At 32.7% G+C, this 19,606-nt stretch overlaps 1 protein-coding gene across 1 annotated transcript in view; it reads left to right on the top strand.

Annotated features, from left to right (window-relative positions):
- The window catches only part of LOC126770484 (heme peroxidase 2), a 39,927-nt gene extending 21,559 nt beyond the window's left edge, over positions 1-18,368 (top strand). The window contains exons 2-24 of the mRNA XM_050489876.1: positions 3,682-3,846; positions 4,438-4,598; positions 6,498-6,664; positions 9,078-9,147; positions 9,412-9,541; positions 10,514-10,706; positions 10,818-10,955; positions 11,034-11,263; positions 11,863-11,988; positions 12,096-12,248; positions 12,344-12,519; positions 12,623-12,758; positions 13,279-13,550; positions 13,654-13,827; positions 13,901-14,077; positions 14,293-14,496; positions 14,628-14,870; positions 15,189-15,373; positions 15,478-15,746; positions 16,106-16,255; positions 16,567-16,713; positions 16,839-16,995; positions 17,365-18,368. Coding sequence (XP_050345833.1) covers positions 3,682-3,846; positions 4,438-4,598; positions 6,498-6,664; positions 9,078-9,147; positions 9,412-9,541; positions 10,514-10,706; positions 10,818-10,955; positions 11,034-11,263; positions 11,863-11,988; positions 12,096-12,248; positions 12,344-12,519; positions 12,623-12,758; positions 13,279-13,550; positions 13,654-13,827; positions 13,901-14,077; positions 14,293-14,496; positions 14,628-14,870; positions 15,189-15,373; positions 15,478-15,746; positions 16,106-16,255; positions 16,567-16,713; positions 16,839-16,995; positions 17,365-17,550 — 4,009 coding nt within the window. The 3' untranslated portion in view covers positions 17,551-18,368. The remainder of the gene's footprint in view (positions 1-3,681; positions 3,847-4,437; positions 4,599-6,497; positions 6,665-9,077; positions 9,148-9,411; positions 9,542-10,513; positions 10,707-10,817; positions 10,956-11,033; positions 11,264-11,862; positions 11,989-12,095; positions 12,249-12,343; positions 12,520-12,622; positions 12,759-13,278; positions 13,551-13,653; positions 13,828-13,900; positions 14,078-14,292; positions 14,497-14,627; positions 14,871-15,188; positions 15,374-15,477; positions 15,747-16,105; positions 16,256-16,566; positions 16,714-16,838; positions 16,996-17,364) is intronic.
- Positions 18,369-19,606: the final 1,238 nt, after the last annotated feature.

Genomic DNA, 19,606 nt, shown 5'->3' with positions numbered 1-19,606 from the left:
TTTTGTTTGTCACATTCATAATTAAAATACAACCCTTTTTTAACATAAGTCAAAATAATAAGAAACTTATTTCGCTTATATAATTACTAATTATTTAATACAATTAAACATAAAGCCTGGCTTTAAATATGTGAAAACGTTGTTTAGCGGATGTTTTCTTAAACACGGATTCTCTTTTTTCGGTTTGAGATTCAAAGAACACAAATCATAATTTATCTAAAACAACATGAATAGTCAAAGCCGTTAATAATTAAACCCTGTCTTATTTAAAATGTTTTAATATAATTATATTATAGTGATAAATAACAGAGCTAGTTTATATTATAAAACTCTAGAGTTTTGGTTGTGCACGCTAATATCTGAAACTACCTCGAAAGTATAATAACTGCTTGTAAACGACCCACAGTTGGGCTACTCTTTTTTGAGGAGAAAGTTTTGAAGTTATTCCACCACGCTACTCCAATAGAGGTTGGTGGAATAGATATCTGGCAGATTTGCATCCAACACATGCAGGTTTCCTCACGATATAGAATATAGATATAGAATAGGAAAGTGGACGAGCATATGGGCCACCTGATGGTAAGTGGTCACCAAACGCCCTTAGACATTGGCATTCTAAGAAATGTCAACCATCGCTTATAGACAATGCGCCACCAACCTTGGGAACTAAGATTTTATGTCCCTTGTGCCTGTAATTACACTGGCTCACTCACCCTTCAAACCGGAACACAACAATATCAAGTATTGCTGTTTTGCGGTAGAATATCTGATGAGTGGGTGGTACCTACCCAGATTATCACGATGTTTTCCTTCACCGCCGATCACGAGATGAATTATATACACAAATTAAGCACTTGAAAGTACGACATTGCTTGCCTGGCTTGACACTGGCCTATCTCGGCTCTGAAACTACTTCGCCAATTCGTTCGTATATTTATTATGCATTAGATGGTCTTTTTATAAATTGGTGAACGGTTTGAGCCATATAACTTACATACATGTATATAACGTTATAAATTATATAATTACGCTAGACGTATATTTTTGAGGCTAAGGAATGTAAAACACGAAAAGTTACAGCCAAAATATATGTAAAGTTATACATATATTTAAATTAATTATTATTTGTATATAAATAGCTAGGAATGTGGTCATAATATTATATAACCGTATCGTTGACATTGTTTTTCATAATAAAATATTATATATATAAGCAATTCGGCATTTACTAGCACAGGATTAATACTGAACGTGTAGGTATTAAATGCAGCGATATTATTCGAGAAACCTTATTTAATCATTCTTTTATTTTTACTTATTGACAATCAGGATCGAACCAGAGGCTTTAATATTGCTAAGCGACCTGTAAGCCGTTGCGCTGTTGCGAACTAAAAACATCTTTATTTTAATCCGTATTGATAAAAACAATATTATTTAAAAACATTTAATAAAATATCGAGTTAATTTTTTTGAGAATAAAAAAAAAACAAATCTACGACAGACACGAAAAACACGAAAGACACGAAAGAAAAAAATATATATATATATAACCAAATTCTGGTTTCGTATTTATTATCGACATAATAATTTTAATATTATATAAACGTAATAATGAAGAGATAATCTTAAATTTATATAAAGTTGGTGCTAGTCCGTTGTTTTGATAATATTATATTTAGGGTTTATTACGTGGGTGAGTGTAGCGCGTGACTAACCAGTATTTTGTCACTTCCTGAATCAGAACCAGTCACGTGGATTAACGGCAATCAATCTTGTCGCAATTTAAATTGAAGTCATAGTTTCATAGACTCTTGCACCAAGCCCTTAGTGTCGCTATGATTATGTAGTAAACAATATGTAATCCGTGAAACTATACGTATAATTAAATATATAACATCGCAATTATTTGTATAATATAATTTCTAATTATACTATTTAACTAAGTTAATTAATATTTTATTGTTTCGTATTTCTATACATATTACCTAAGCTAATTTGGAATAATTTGTTTGCACGATTTTTAATAAACAAAAACTTTAAGGAACAAGACTTTAATAAATTGCTGGCTATGACTTTTCCTTATGTATCATTGTGGACTTTTTTACACATGAGTTATGTAATGCTTTAATAAAATATTTTGCACGTTTTCTTGACCTTATCTAAATTTAAAAATAGTTCTTCTCTCCTATTATTAGAGAATTATATTATTGTTTTAACTAAAATTCTTATGTCTTTCAATTATGAAATAAATATTATAATATTAAAATAATATCGAATTTATAATGGTATGGTATTTCAATGAATAATAGTGCATTGACCTGTAGAAAATTATTAATCTATGTCAAATATAATCGTTAAGATTTAATAAAAACTAAATAACATTTTACTTTTTGCCCGAGTCACTTACATTAACTGACTTTGAACTAGGAAACTTTATATCAAGGTTTCGCGACAGTATACTTTTCCTTTAATCTAAGAGGTCATTCATCCACTCGTATCACACAAAGTAATATTATCGTTCCGGTTAAAACGTGTATAATTTAAAAAACGACCATCAAAATATTAATAATATTTTTTTGTCTCATTGTAAAAATACTATTTTTGACCATAATATATATTTGCTTTGATATTCACTATGAATAGAGCTGTGAAATGAAATAGCGAATTTCATTATAATACGAGTTAATTTATAATTTCAAAACTATACGTGTTAATAGTTAAATTTTAGTTAAAAACCTAAAATTTAGAGCTAGGTACTTATAAAGATAAAACTTTTACAATTACTTATAAAATGATATAAGAATAATTTTGTTATTCTTTGTTTTCTATATTTGTCTACTGATTTATTACCTATTATGATTATTATGTAATAGATATTAAGTTATCATGTCATTATTATTATATAGTAACAGCCTGTTAATGTCCCACTGCTGGGCTAAGGCCTCCTCTCCCTTTTGAGGAGAAGGTTTGGAGCTTATTCCACCACGCTGCTCCAATGCGGGTTGGTAGAATACACATGTGGCAGAATTTCAATGAAATTAGACACATGCAGGTTTCCTCACGATGTTTTCCTTCACCGTTAAGCACGAGATGAATTATAAACACAAATTAAGCACATGAAAATTCAGTGGTGCTTGCCCGGGTTTGAACCCACGATCATCGGTTAAGATTCACGCGTTCTTACCACTAGGCCATCTCGGCTTCTCATTATTATTGGGGGTCCTGGTCTCCTCGGTAAGTCGTATATACGTGTCAAAGCGTATATACGACATGAGATGATTTCACTTTGACCATTATTATTATATAACCTGGTTTAAATTGCAAATGCAGACATGTTTCGGTTTATTTTTGACGCCGTTATTTCAATGCATTCGACGTTGATGTGAACCGTAGTCTTTCTCAAAGTTCAAAAATTTTGTCTAAAAATCCTCGATAAATAACATAAATTAAAATGTATTATATTATCTGTATATAATATAATTCGTGTCTATGTCACTGATTTCATCCTAAGCGACTGAAACCCCTTTCCATGTTTAGATTAATCCAGGAATTTTTTTCAAAAAGAAATAATGTAAAAATAATTATTATTTCTACCGTGCCAAGTCAAGAAATAAATAAATAAATTAAATTATAATAATATTCTTATACAAAAATTCCAATAAGTAACTTTTTTTGTTGCAGAATATGGCGATGTCTTTTGCTATTGGCAATTGTATCGATAAAGACACAAGCGCAAAAAATTAAAACAGAAGACAGCAGTGTCCAAGCGGTTCCGAGTGATCTACGAAGGGCTGTCAGCGAAGCCTTAGCCTTAGAGAGGCGATTCCTTTTAGGAGCTAATGACGCGTAAGTGTAATAATAATAATTTATTATTTATTGGATAAACAAGAAACTTTAGTAATATGTTTGTTTCATTAAGTGATAGCTTACGCTAAATAGAATGGAGCATACGTAAGTTGTAAGTAGTTAAAACTATTTCAAGCGTTAAGGATATTCATAACATACATAGAAATCTATGTAATATATAGTTTCAAGTAGTAACAGCCTACAAATGTTCCACTCCTGTACAGAGGTACAAACTTTCCTCTTCAGTAGAAATTTTGGATATGTAGCTAAATTTCCAACGCGTGCAGATTTCCTTACAATATTTTCCTTCAGCACCAATTATTTACATAAAATTGCTTGCCCGGTTTGGAAACCGCAATATTCGGGTAAAATTCAATGCATGAAAGCATTCCATCTCGGGTCTACACTTAAATTAACATAACTCTTTGATATTTACGACTATTATTTTAGGATGCTTAATATTTTAGGGTGTGTTTAGATTGGATTATTTTTTATAAATATACTTAATATTTTCATACAAGCAACAATTGCATCTATTAAGCTACGTCATTGTGGATACTGATATGATATTGATGGTTTGTATTTCTTCAGGCATAATTGTTCAGAATCTGAAGAAGATGAAATAAGCAACACGCCATGTCCCCCCAGCAAGTATCGCAGTGCGAGTGGAGAATGCAATAACGTGAGGCATCGACCGTGGGGACGCCGGGGCGACGTATTCCTGCGACTATTATCCCCTAATTATGCAGATGGTAAGTGACCATTAGAACGAATCAATCTATAATTACATAATTTTTGAAAAATTCATAATCTAATTTCATAGTCTAATTTTACTATATTATTTTCAAAATGAATACTTTTTATTTTAAGAATAATATACTGAACCGTTTATAAACAGCTTAACCTAATTTCTCTAATTTTAAAACGAAAATTAAAAAAAAAATTACTTGACTCTTCCTTATTTTTAATCTGCATAAAACGATACTAAAAAGATTATACAGAAAAAAAAAACAATTTGGTAATATTAGTTATAACGTGAGTTTTTATTATAAAAAATTAATCAATTATGTATCGTCAGATCGACAAGATGATTAGTAAATATTAAAATCATTGATGTAAGAGGATATTGAGGTATTAAAAGTTCAATGTACTTTTACGTATATTAAGTAACTAACGAGGAATATTACGTTATGATAATAAAATAACTTCTTATAGTATTCCTTTATACAAATTAACATATGATTTATGTAATAAAGAATAATAGGTTTTTTTTTTAAACATAACAGCTATAAAATATTTATTATATTAATGATAAAACGAATCCAGTTTTATATCTTTAAAAAAAAATTGGTTTTTATATATATTTTTAAGGATTTATTTATTATTATAGAATCAACAAAAAATTAAATTGAAAAACTTAATGGAATTAAGCTCTGTTACTTGAATTTGGTCGATAGACGAAAAATAAAAATAGATTTTGATTATTTAATCATGCAGATCATCGACCGATATCGAAACGTGTGAATCTAAAACTATGTTTTAGAATCTTATAATCTGGTATTTGTAGTAAACGATATTCATTTGACCTCTAAAGCTTTATCTACGAGCTATCTTTATCTCGTATGTATTATTGAAAGATTAACTACAATTAATTGATCTATTAAATTTATATATATTTAATTTTCCTTTGTATATAATTATTTGAGAAATAGAAGTAAATATGTCAATTCTGATTTTATTATATTAAAATATTATAATAAAGTCTTAAGTTGTTACCAATATTCGATCTACTTATAATTTGCATATTAGAACGAGAGTCCGAGAAATATGTAGGACACTTGCAGGTCTTGAACTTTATTAACTATATTTTGTAACTAAATTGCAATGAAAGTGGTTGTGAATGCTGAATTAAATTGTAGCTATTATTACAAAACTTACCCTCAATTTCTATAATCGCCAGGCTGGTATAACGTTGAGATATTGAGCCTTCAAATAACTAAAAGTTATTTCGACAGTATTACTAATACATATGTTTTTTTATATATTATTTTACATAATATAATATAAAATAATATAATGTATGTAATTTTTTGCCTAACGAAACGAATACAAAATGAACGAAAACATTTTTAAAAAGTTGTAATTTTAATATCGTATGGTTTCCCTGATCTAACCTGATGTCCAGGCAATCGGATCTAATAAGCTCTACTTAAAATAAGAGACTATATGTTAAAATGACTTGGTCAAAGTGAAATCATCTCATGTCGTATTTACGTTTTGACACGTATATACGACTTACCGAGGAGACCAGGACCCCCAAAACCGGTGGTAGGGCTTTGTGCAAGCTCGTCAGGGTAGGTACCACCCACTCATCAGATATTCTACCGCAAAACAGCAATACTTGATATTGTTGTGTTCCGGTTTGAAGGGTGAATGAGCCAGTGTAATTACACACACACAAGGGACATAAAATCTTAGTTCCCACGGTTGGTAGCGCATTGGCTATGGCTATAAGCGATGGTTGACATTTCTTACAATGCCAATGTCTAAGGGCGTTTGGTGACCACTTACCACCAGGTTACCCATATGCTCGTCCACCTTCCTATTCTATAAAAAAAAGACTTATTAATTAATAATTTCTCATTAAACAGGTATCTACCAACCACTTGCCCCGCCTCGTGTTCCCGAAGCAGCACTCGCCATCCAGGCAGTGTCACAGTTAGCGCAGCCCGTGGAGCATGACTACGTGACAAGCATGCTCGCAGCTTGGGGACAGTTTCTAATGGATGATCTGATTGCAACTAATAATGGAAACAAAGTAAGGCTTTTATAATAATAATAATAGTTTTCCAGACCGATTTCGTGGGCAATCTCAAGAGATTAACCAACTGCGTAGGACATATTATAATGATTTTTTTGCAATATTACTACAAGGTCCATCGTTTAACATGCATTGGATTTAACCATATATATTTGTTTATATATGTGTATAGTTTGCCATTGTCTAAGAAACTAAATATATCTATCCTTTAACTGTCCTTCTGGTCTGTTAACTAAACTACGACTAAATGCTGAACTGATAATAAAAATATTTGACATTGAAGTAGCCTGAATACGATCATATAGGACCGGAAGAATTGAAGCGCCTGTGAGGAGGCCTATGTCCAGCAGTGGATTAATGTGGGCTGAATATGATAAATAAGATCATACATATTTACAGTGTTTAAATTACTGTGTATAGTTGTATAATATGCTATTGATGTTAAAAAAACGTATACTTTTCTGTCACAGATTGAATTTTCAGAAAATTATATAATACCTTATTTACTCAATCTTTACAAATAAATGATTTTGGTTTGATTTGATAGATAAGAATATAAATAAACTTTAAACACATAATTAATACATTTGTTCTTTTATCCTTTGGTTTTTATGGATATAAAAACCAAAGGATAAAAGTACGCAAAATATAGAAAAAACCCGTTGCTTAATATATATACACTATTAAAAATAATTAAAATATTTCTTAAATGAAACAAAAGCTAAATAAATATACACATGGAGCTTGTATTGCAAATTAAGCAACGACGAGTGCGCTGGTATTATATTAAATTTCGTATTTTCTATTAAATCACTACGACTTAATAATCAATTAGGCGTCTCGTCGCATCGTGTTTCACACGTCGTGGGCAGCGGTGCGAAGGTCGGCGGACGTAGTTTTTGTTGGGTACGGCCTAAGTTATTGTGTACATGCATAGGTTACGGAGTAATCATCCGGCTAATGATGCGAGCTTGAGTTTTAGGCTTGAACTTGGCCGAAATTATAGTAAAGTACGCATAATTATATTGTTATCTGCCCGTGTGCGTACCTCGAAATCGTTTTTTGAGATGAAAATGGAATAATTACGATAACCTATATATAACCTTGAAAGTGCTTGTTAAGTTTATATTTTAGGCAATTAAATTCATATGTATATAGGTATTAGATAAGTTATCTTATGTAATAAGTTCTTTATTAAAAGAACAGAATTTTATTCTAAACCAGGTACCAGGGACCTGGTAGGGTTTGTGATCAGTAGAAATAACACAGATACATACACTCGTATAATAAACGATCGAGTGCGAACAAACTGAAGCTTAAGATATATCCAATATTTTGTTTTTTTTTTTTTTGATTTATGAACAAACTTTTGAAATTCCTTGAATCACTCAAAAATCTTATATTTTAAATTTTTACTTAATCCTCCTGACATCCAAAATGCTTATAAAAACCAATTGTAAAATTATAAATACTACATTTTCTCAAAATAAAATGTGCTTACATTTCAAGCTCTTTAAAGAAGATTTTTTTTTTTCATCGAAATCAAGTTTTATTTTCAAGTGACATCTCATGGTTCGTGATAGTTCGCGAGGTCACGTGGGAAAAGGTTACAAGTTATTACCTGTCAGTGAAAGCCGTGACGTAATAGTAATCGTAGTTCCTAATACCACGCCTCGTAATAATCAGCTGACTGACATCTAATCCGATCGGAGATCGGAAATAGGAACTGTTGGTTCTTTCACATGTGGGTGTAGATATCTTTAAGTTTTCTATGAAATTACGTAAGTAGCGGAAAAATTTATAGGTATTAGGTATTGCTTCAGAAGATATAATGATTTCATTTTAAATTAAGAGCGTTTATTGTTTCTTTAAAAGTTTCATTTATTGCCAAAGATATTTGACGAGAACAAAGAAGATACAAAGAACTATTGACGATTTTATAGGACCTTGTCAAAGTTTTTATGATCTTACTAAAACTTGTATTCGTCAAACGCGTTTACGAACATTATACAATAATAAATGACGATTACGTCTTCTTTATGCATACATCGGTTGTGTGAAAGTTTGAACACGCCTTAAGACGTTATTTAAGGTAATTCGATGAATAGAGTTTTTTGTTCGAAGCGAGCTTTCTTTGATGACACTATGACAAGATGATTGTTTAACACTCATTTACACAATTATATCAAAATCAAAAAGAGACATATCCTTCGTATAAATGGAACTTTAGAATAACCACTAATTAAGTAAATTTTTATGAGTTATTATGGCTTTTATACATATCTGCCATATAATTAATAGTTTTGGTAAATATATGCTTAGTTTACGATGTATTGTCTCATGGTTGGGCTTACTGATTCACGCTTATTTACAATATGATGATTTTTTATTGTGACACCTTTTTTTCCAGAAATGTGAAGGTTTGAATTGCGACTATGTTCGTTCTGCACCGACTCGAAATATTGATAACTGTGGATTTGGTAAGTTAAATTTGGCACTTATAAGTTTCTTGTTTCGATTCGTGGGTAGAATTGTTAAATAGTCGCAGGGGAGTATCCCACCTGTTATTCGACCGCTAAACAGCAATATTTTGCGGTGTTGTGGTTTCATTTTTAAAATAGATTTAAAAAAAAACTAACGCGTATTATTAACTAAGTTTATTAATTTTAAAAGTTTTTTTTTAATATTTCCTTTTAAGAATTAATTACAATTATTTTTAATTATTACATACATTTTGTTCACAGAATACCGAGATCAAATGAATTTAGCGACATCTGTACTTGATGGATCCGGTCTTTACGGAAGCTCTGAAAAAGAATTGCGTTCACTTCGCTTGTATGATGCTGGGAAAATGGATGTTGCTTCCTGTCGCAAGTAAGTTGTACTACCATGCTAAGTGTTTTTCCTAACAGGCAAGCTAGGCGAAATCTTCAAATGCGGTTTGGTTTTCCGCGGCCAATTATTTTTAATTAATTGAATTAATTTACTATAGAAGTTTTTGCTGTATGTTTTGCTATTGTCATTATTAATATCTCACGTATTCTTTATTCTATTGTATGGTGTATTTAGTTAAGTAAGTTCCGAATGTTCGTGTGAATTTAGATCAGACTATAGATCGCACAATTGTAAAACAGCATCTGCAACTATATATTTATAAAACAAAACGTTTAACTTTCCTTATATTTTTTTTATTATGAACATTCTAAAATCATTAATATTTCATTTAAATAAAAAGTTACGATTATAAAAATAATAATAAAATTTTATGTATTATTATGATAACAATAAACATCTTACATTTTTAGGCAATTTTATCGCTTCGAAATAACCTCAGTCTTAACAAAATTGAACTATAATAATCTTTAAGAATTATTTTCATAAACCTTGAACTATAGGCCAAGGAAGTATATTGGCCATTAAGCAAATAACAAAACAACTACTTCTATAAGATATTTTCTACAGACAATATTAGATATGTTTCAAAAGATATAAACAGAATCAATGACTATACCAGATACCTTTAGTTAACTTGATGATATTGGAAGTAGAATTCCAACATGTCGTTACAGGAATGGATTGTATGCAAACAAGGGCAACCTTACCTTCACATGATTTGCATTCCGCCATAGATTTTGATCTAACTCACGCTTTAGCTAATATTGAGTACGAATCATGAAATACTTACTAAACGTCAGCGATTCATGATATCTCGTTTAAAAATTAACAACATTATTTAAGAAATTAATGTTTTCATCATTTTCCAAAACGTCTATTGGATAATATCTTCAAAATAATTATGATACTGAGAAATATTTTATACTATTTAAACATTTATTTCTCTTTTAGGTGCAATGATGGCTCTCCAACTGCTCCTGTTTACAAAACGTTATTAGCTGAACACAACCGTATTGCTGGTGAATTATACTCGATGAATCCCTTCTGGGAAGATAACGCACTTTTCTTGGAGGCTCGTCGTGCCATAGCTGCTGTTATCCAACATATCACTTACAATGAATTTCTCCCGGTTTTGTTAGGGGAGGTAAGTAAAATACACTAATTATTGTCTGCATTTATCTCCAAAAAGACAGATATAAAATTGGATGACTTTTAGTGAATTTAATAAATTAATACCCACATACTTTTATTTTAGGTTGGAATGGCTAAAGCTGAGTTGAAATTAACCTCCCTCGGATTCTGGCGTGGATATTCCAGTTCTAATCGAGCTGGAGCTTACGCTGAGTTAGTTTCAGTAGCACCTATTTTCATCGCAATGATGAATGAAAAATTGGTAAGATCATATAATCATTTTTGTCTTGTGTCTTCAATGTTTCTTATTTATATTCTTTACATGTTATTTTTTGTTTAGATAAACACAACGGTAACTCTAAAGGATCTTGTTAAGACAAGTGCACATCAAGTCTCCAGATTTACGCCGTCAGCTCAATGGGATCTTAACCGAGCTCGTGATCATGGTGTACCGTCTTATTTGAAAGTTCTTCGTATGTGTGATCCAATGGCTAACATTAAGTCATACGCCGACTTCGAAAAATTAGGTTTTGATAGGACTCATCAGGAAATGATGGCTGATATGTACAGGTATGTTATAATATAAATCTAGTTAGTCAAATTAATTAAGGCTAGTTGATATATTCCAGTTTGAGTTAAAGTTAAAAAAGCCGAGATGGCCCAGTGGTAAGAACGCGTGAATCTTAACCGATGATCGTGGGTTCAAACCCGGGCAAGCACCACTGAATTTTCATGTGCTTAATTTGTGATTATAATTCATCTCGTGCTTTACGGTGAAGGAAAACATCGTGAGGAAACCTGCATGTGTCTAATTTCACTGAAATTCTGCCACATGTGTATTCCACCAACCCGCATTGGAGCAGCGTGGTGGAACAAGCTCCAAACCTTCTCCTCAAAATGAGGAGAGGAGGCCTTTAGCCCAGCAGTGGGATATTCACAGGCTGTTTCGGTTCGGTTTCGGTTTGAGTTAACCAGTGTAATTACATGCACAAAAAACTTAATATCTTAGTTTCCAATTTTAACGAAGCATTGATTTCTACAGTGCCAGTGACTATGGGCCACAACTACGACTGTGACTACTATGAATATGGGTGACCATTTATTGTAACGTGGCCCGCCTTCCGTTCTATTATAAATTGTAAAAACGAAACTACTTTATAATTTTGCAGAAATGCTGACGATGTTGAACTGATGATGGCAGGAGCTATGGAAAAACCAGCATCTGGAGCTGTCATTGGATCTACTCTAGCATGTGTTCTAGCAATGCAGTTCGCTAACCTAAAGAAAAGTGACAGGTACCTAGTATTCTTTATGCCAAAGAATTTCATAAATCATTTTTTATTGATGTTCCTTAAATCATTTTTTCTAGTCTACGAGTTATAATGTTTCATAATTTCACCAGATTTTGGTATGAAAATGATATACCACCCTCATCGTTCGCTTCTGAACAACTAGCAGCCATCAGGAAAGTGTCACTCGCTGGACTTTTGTGTGCCGCTGATGATACCCTCGACAATGTTCAACCTAAAGCATTTGTCAAAGAAGATCCTTATTTGTAAGTTTTTAATTTATATTACCTTGGTTTTATGGAACAGAACCTTTAATATAAGAAAGTTATCGACAAATGACTAACTTTACCTGTTTTTTTAGAAACGCTGCTCAACAATGCTCTCAACACAGTCGTCTCGAGTTATCAGCGTGGCGTGATGAAAATGGCGCTAAAGCAGCTGAACGGCTCTCACAAGATATGCTTGCTGCTGCTCTGCACAAAGCCAAGCAGGAAATGGCTGACAGGAAGAAACTGGAGTACATGCTGTGGGAAGCACGTGAGTTTAATTTAAGAGCTTTTCTAGTTAATAATTGTTGTCATTATATATATTTAATAGTTTAGGTATTATTCTAAATAACAACTTAATAAACCATTTACAGATGGAGGAGCTGATCCCAAATCTCCAGTTGGTACAGCGGCATCCTTTTCAAAAGCAAATAAATACGCTTTGAAACTTGCCAATACATCGCTATTCTTTGAATTTGCTACAAATGAACTTCTTAATTCTGTTAATGGGTAAGAAAATATTATAATATTACTTCATAATTTCATAATTAATGTAATATAATACTATAATTCTTAAAACAGTAATTATAACAAAAATAGTTTATATGAAAAAAGTTAAAAATATAATAATATAATAATGTCCTCCAGACCGATTTCGGCCACGGCGGCTAATCTCAAGAGAGATTAGCCAACTACGCAGGAGATATTATAGTGCACAAGTGTGTGCGCAAACACAGGTGCACTCTCTATTCCCTAACTCTCATAATCCGATGGGACCGGAAAGAGTTCAGGCGCAGGACCAACGGCTTTACGTGCTTTCCGAGGCACGGGAGTGTACACACTTTCAACTTCCATACTCCGGGCTGCTACTGAGAATTTTCTGACAGAAAAACTCAATAACTTTTTATTGGCCCGACCTGGGAATTGAACCCAGGACCTCCGGGTCTGCGGCCTTATATCAAGCCAATAGACCAACGAGGCACTTAAAATATACTACTATTATAAAGACTAAATAATTTGTATGTTTCAGGCGTCGTCGCAAGCGTCAAATATTCGACGATTCACTTGGGTTCGGTACCTCTAATGAGTTCGTGGATTCATTACAATCAGTTGATGTGAGCAGCTTCCTTGGTCAGGACCAAGTTGGGCCAATAATTGAACCTCAATGTGATGATAACGGCAACTGTGATCCAGACAGTCCATTCAGAACTTATACAGGATATTGCAACAATCTTCGTAACCCTAATTTAGGCAAAAGTTTGACAACTTTCGCAAGATTATTGCCACCAGTATATGAAGATGGTAATTATGTAATCAGTTCAAGAATAAATTTTGATTATCATGTAAATTCATAAATTTTACTCAAATTGTAACAAATAATTCAGATGGCTTCTTTTAATTTCAGGTGTAAGCCGTCCTCGAATCAATTCCGTAACTGGAACTCCGCTGCCCTCTCCCCGTATCGTATCAACAGTCATTCACCCCGACATTTCAAACCTACACACACGTTACACATTAATGGTAATGCAGTTCGCACAGTTCCTTGATCACGAACTTACTATGACGCCTATTCATAAAGGTAATTTTTTTTTGTTAAGATAGATGCATAGACTTTTAGTACAGCATGTACTAATAGTTCTTAATAATTCCAGGTTTCCACGAATCCATACCAGATTGCAGATCGTGTGACTCTCCACGCACAGTTCACCCTGAGTGCAACCCGTTCCCAGTGCCGCGCGGCGATCACTACTACCCAGAAGTAAACATTACTTCAGGAGAGCGGCTCTGCTTCCCATTCATGAGGAGCTTGCCAGGGCAACAGCAATTGGGTTAGAAATTTAAATGTGATAAACGTCTGCAGGGATCGTGAAATGAATAATAGTCATTATTTTTCTTGAAAAACCTTTATTAAAAGGAAAATTGAAGCTACCACAATTTTAATTATAATATTTAACAACAAAATTATTTTTAATCTTAAGTTATTTCACTCTGTAATTACAATTACTAATATAAGCAATTTGTTGTTTTTATTTCTCATATACAGGACCTCGTGAACAAGTTAATCAAAACACTGCTTTCCTTGACGCTTCGGTCATCTACGGAGAAAATCCTTGTATTGTACGTAAGCTTCGTGGTTTCAACGGGCGACTTAATGCGACCGCCAACCCTCTGAATGGCAGAGATTTATTGCCACGTTCCGACAGCCACCCCGAGTGTAAAGCAGCTAGCGGCTTTTGTTTTATCGCTGGTAAGTCAACTGAAAATATAAAAAATATATAATTTGTCGCTAAAAAAAACATAAATATGTACTTGCAGTATCGAATATATTTTTATTTTAGAAAGATATACACATACTATGAATCATTCGTTTTTTCTCAGGTGACGGCAGAGCATCTGAACAGCCTGGACTGACTGCAATTCACACAATCTTCCTCCGGGAACACAACCGCTTGGTCGAAGGTTTGCGGGGAGTTAACCCCCATTGGGATGCGGACTTACTATTCGAACATGCTCGTCGTATTGTTGCTGCGCAGTTCACACACATCATTTACAACGAATTTCTTCCCCGATTGTTATCTTGGAATGCTGTAAATCTTTATGGGCTGAAACTGTTGCCTTCAGGTACATCTTTTTATTTTATATAACTACAATACGATTATGTTATCGGTATTTTTGCATTAGATAACCTATTTATTAAGAAAGGTCAACAAAGGTCACTCGGGTTAAACTGCGGGAAGTAGCTAGTCTTATACTTTTGCTTTTAAATTTATACATAAAAAAGTGAGGCGGACGAGTTATAAAGCATACATTTACTAATAAAACGCTCTTTCCCATTTTATCGCAGTGACATATCGAATGTACCTTAATGTCGTTTATTTATTTATTCAAATAATCACTTGGGTTATTACACAAATCACAATGTCTAACATAATCTTCCAGGTTACTATAAAGAATACTCTCCCACCTGTAATCCCGCTATCGTGACCGAGTTTGCTGCCGCTGCATTCCGATTTGGTCATTCACTATTAAGGCCACATTTGCCACGTCTATCACCAACTTACCAACCCGTTGATCCGCCAATTCTACTCAGAGATGGATTCTTCAGACCCGACATGTTTATGAACGTACGTATTTCAAATAATTATTAAATAATAAAATTATTTTTGGGTGTTAAATATTGTATGTATTTTAGTAATCAGATAATAAATTAATATATCATGCGTTTCAGCACCCACCAATGGTCGACGAGCTTATGCGTGGTCTAGCATCCACTCCTATGGAAACGCTCGACCAATTCATCACGGGTGAAGTAACAAACCATCTGTTCGAAGATCGTCGTATACCTTTCTCTGGAATTGATTTAGTTGCTCTTAATGTCCAAAGAGCGAGAGATCACGGCATCCCAAGCTATAACAACTACAGAGCCTTATGTAATCTTAAGAGAGCTACAACTTTCGAAGATTTAGCTAGAGAAATTCCGGATGAAGTTATTGCAAGGTAATTATTTGAAAGGGAAAGCAAGCAATGATTGTTGTGTTTTGAGTGATATATTGTTTGTAAAAGCTGCTGTTGACGGTATATACATACAGTGCAGTAGTTTACTTATTTCAAAGGTGGCATAGAAAGCGATCGCCTATTCTCTGCAGCTAACTATTTTTTTTGTTATTTCTATGGAGCAGATTCTTCAACAGTCGTGCATAATATATCTTACACTTAGTAAATATACATACCTGTTTTTTTAATAATTGCAGAGTTGGTAAAATTGTTAGACTAATTTTGAAACTAAATGGAACTAATCATATTACTAGTTTTTTTGAAGTAATTATACAGAGATTTAATATCATTAACCATTTCAGATTCAAGAGGATATACGCAACTGTAGACGACATTGATCTTTTCCCTGGCGGTATGAGCGAGCGTCCTCTGCAGGGCGGTCTCGTCGGTCCAACGTTTGCTTGCATCATCGCTATTCAGTTCCGACAGCTCAGAAAATGTGATCGTTTCTGGTAAGTTTGTTCAATTTCTTTTGTTTTTTAAACAAATATTATTGTTGTATTTATTATATATTAACCGATTCGAAAATTATAAATCAGTAGCATATTATTAAATCTTCCTGAAAAAACACACCAGTTATTTTGAACCCAGTCTATCAAAGTAAAGTGATGCACTTTACTTTGATAGACTGGGTTCAAAACTGGGTTAACTACATCAACGCATCTCGTACATTCAATTATGTAACTTTCCAATGATTTCTCTAGTTCTTATTCCAATAATTAAGAAAATTGAGATTATTTTTAACGTTTATTTGTTTCTATAGGTATGAAAACGATAACAGAGCGGCTCGGTTTACGGAGCAACAGCTCTCGGAAATACGCAAGTCGACCCTATCTAAGGTGATGTGCGATAACTTTGACATTGCCAGTGATATTCAACGCGCTTCCTTCGACCTTCCGAGCAATTTCCTGTAAGTTAATGGTTACAGAAAAATAAATTTTATATCCAAAACAAAAACAGAATAGTTATTACGTTTTCTTATTTTATCAGTCCCTTTTACTTATATTTATCGACTCATATGAACCTTTTTTACAGAAACCCCCGTGTTCCATGCGCATCGTTACCAAAGCTTGACTTGTCAGCGTGGCGTGAGAGTTCCACTCAGGGTTGTCTCATCGCAGGCCGCTCCGTACCGCTCAGTGATTCAGCTTTCCCATCCCCCTGTACTTCCTGCATCTGTACCGTTGAAGGGGTAAGATTTTATTGTGAATTTTAATTTTAAATCATTTTTAAGAGCAGTTATATAATATTTTAGTAAATAGTCATTTACTGTGTGATTACATTAGTTACAATATAATTACAATTTCGTAGTACTAATTGTAACTAAACTAATCCTTTTTATCCTGTATAAGGTAACTGACTCGAATGTTCATTTTACTTTTTTTTATGCGAATGAGACAATAGAAAGTCCCACTATATTAAATTGTGCATTATCGTATCTCCTGTGTAGTTAACTATTCTTTGAGATTGGGAGCCGTGACTGAAATATGGTCGAAACACGATAAATGGAAGTCGTTATATATTATAATTATTTATGTGTTGCTTTTATTTCGTTATCTAGGCTCAGTGCGCATCCCTCCGTATAACGGACTGCGCGCAGCTGTGGCGCGAGTGGCCGCGCGAGGCGGTGCTGCGCGACGACGTGTGCACGGCGCAGTGCGGCGCCGCGCCGACACAGCCGCGCGCGCCACGTAGACCGCATCTAAATTTCAAGTTCCCGGACTTAACACCTTTTATCGCCAAGTGAGACGATTTAAACGCGGCATATGTGAAATGTGATGTGACTTATAAACCCAGTGATGTGAATGTATGAAAACTTAGCAAAAACTTGTAATGATCCAATATCGATACCAACAATGCTGTTTCAAATGTAATAATAATAATTGTAATCCATATTTGAAATTTGAAGTCAAGTAAAATATTGACAACGTTTGACTGCCACAACAAAAAAAAAACTATAAAAATAATTTATAATAATATTTTTAACGGAACGATGTGAATGCAAGGGGCTATCTGAAATGCCCAATGACATTTTTATTTTTATAAGTGGTCATAAATGAATTTCTCGCGCATAAATAATTGTTGAACATTTCTATAGTAATATTAACGTAAATAATATCACTTTTAATATCAATAATTACACAACGCTTGTGTTACTTTAAAAAAAAATAACAAGTCATAAGAAAACGGTCATTTAAATGAACAATGACCCGATAATGCGCATTTACGGCCATCTTAAGCTTTAATTTAAAAAATGAAACGATACAAAATAATTTAAGATTACTATATAAGTCCCAAATGTCACAACCACCAATTAAATATTGTTATTTTTAACAGAATTTTACCAATAATGTTACCATTAAACGTACAAGAGAAATAGGGGTCAATTAAAAATTAATTTAATAAAAATAGTCCTTTGTAAAATAATAAAACTACTCACTGCCTAGGTTTCTATCTAATGTTAAGTTTATGTAAATTATTTTTGTAAAATATTGGCATAATTATTTTTTACTTAGTCTTAATTTTTACAAAGTAATATTAGAGAATAAAAAATCAAAAATAGTCATACAAGTGTTTCATTCCATGCAAATTGTAGTAACGTTACAATATGCATTAATTTTATTCGTACTTTAAAAAACCTTGAACAAATTATGATTATTATACACATTCGCATACCTATTTCGAAACTTAAAACAATTTGTTTGAGTATAAAAAAAACCTTCAATGACGACTTAAGGCAAATAATGAAAGCCCGGAATGGGTAAAGTTATATGTCGCGAAATATTAGACATTTTTCGTAAGTATTTACAAGAGGCTGCACAGGGCAACTAAGACATTGAGAAAATATGAATATCTTAACCACAATAGTATTCGCGAATTTCTTAAAAAGTATATTCGTCACATAACTACAGTCAAATCAGTTTGGAGAAGTTTTGCGTTTGTAGTAGTGCACCATCAGCAGATAAATAAATAAAAAAATACTTTTTATATAAATTTTTATTTTTATTTTATAGGTAGATACTTAATAATAATAAATAAATTACTAATAATATTATAATCATTATTTTTAAACTAGTCATTTCGTTGTCATCCTCATCCTCGCTTTAATTTAAAAAATGATGTATATATATATAGTAAATTTTAATGATAATTAGTTATGATATTGTATCAAAAGCTTCATCTCTACCCTGAAATTTATTTTTCAATACAATGTAGACAAACATTTCTCTTATTTCTCCATTCCTTTATGGTTATCTCCATAATATGGCACTACATTTTTCCGCAACTAATGTTATTATAGCATTCATATTCATCGTGACACTGTTTTATCATCCGCCAGATATTTTATTATGAGATAATTATTAAGAATAGAATAATAAACAAAATTGCATGACATCTTATGCGAGAATGCGAGGCACGTGGTAGCTAGTGCAAACTGGTTTGTTCCGAATCTTGTCACTGTGTGTATCGCACTATTACAAACGCAAACGTGGCTCAAAGCTGATTTATGTGTAATATATATTAACTATCTACATACAGAAAAATACTTGTACATAATGTCCGGCAGCTGAGAAAATACGTTTCCGACAGCTACGTGATAAAATGTACGATGTAAGTTTGAAGTAACTAGAATTTACGTTAATAATATTATTATCGTCTTTGCTGTACTAACGAATATCATTATCAATTACTCACAATGAATGTTATAATTTTGCTCTATAATTAGAAAACATAGATATTTTTTAATCCACATTGCGCTGTTACAAGGTTCCATCAACTGTTTATTTTTTAAATGTATGACG

Source organism: Nymphalis io, chromosome 9, assembly GCF_905147045.1.
Source record: "Nymphalis io chromosome 9, ilAglIoxx1.1, whole genome shotgun sequence".
NCBI classification, from domain to species: domain Eukaryota; kingdom Metazoa; phylum Arthropoda; class Insecta; order Lepidoptera; family Nymphalidae; genus Nymphalis; species Nymphalis io.
This window is presented reverse-complemented; position numbering and strand designations above follow the sequence as displayed.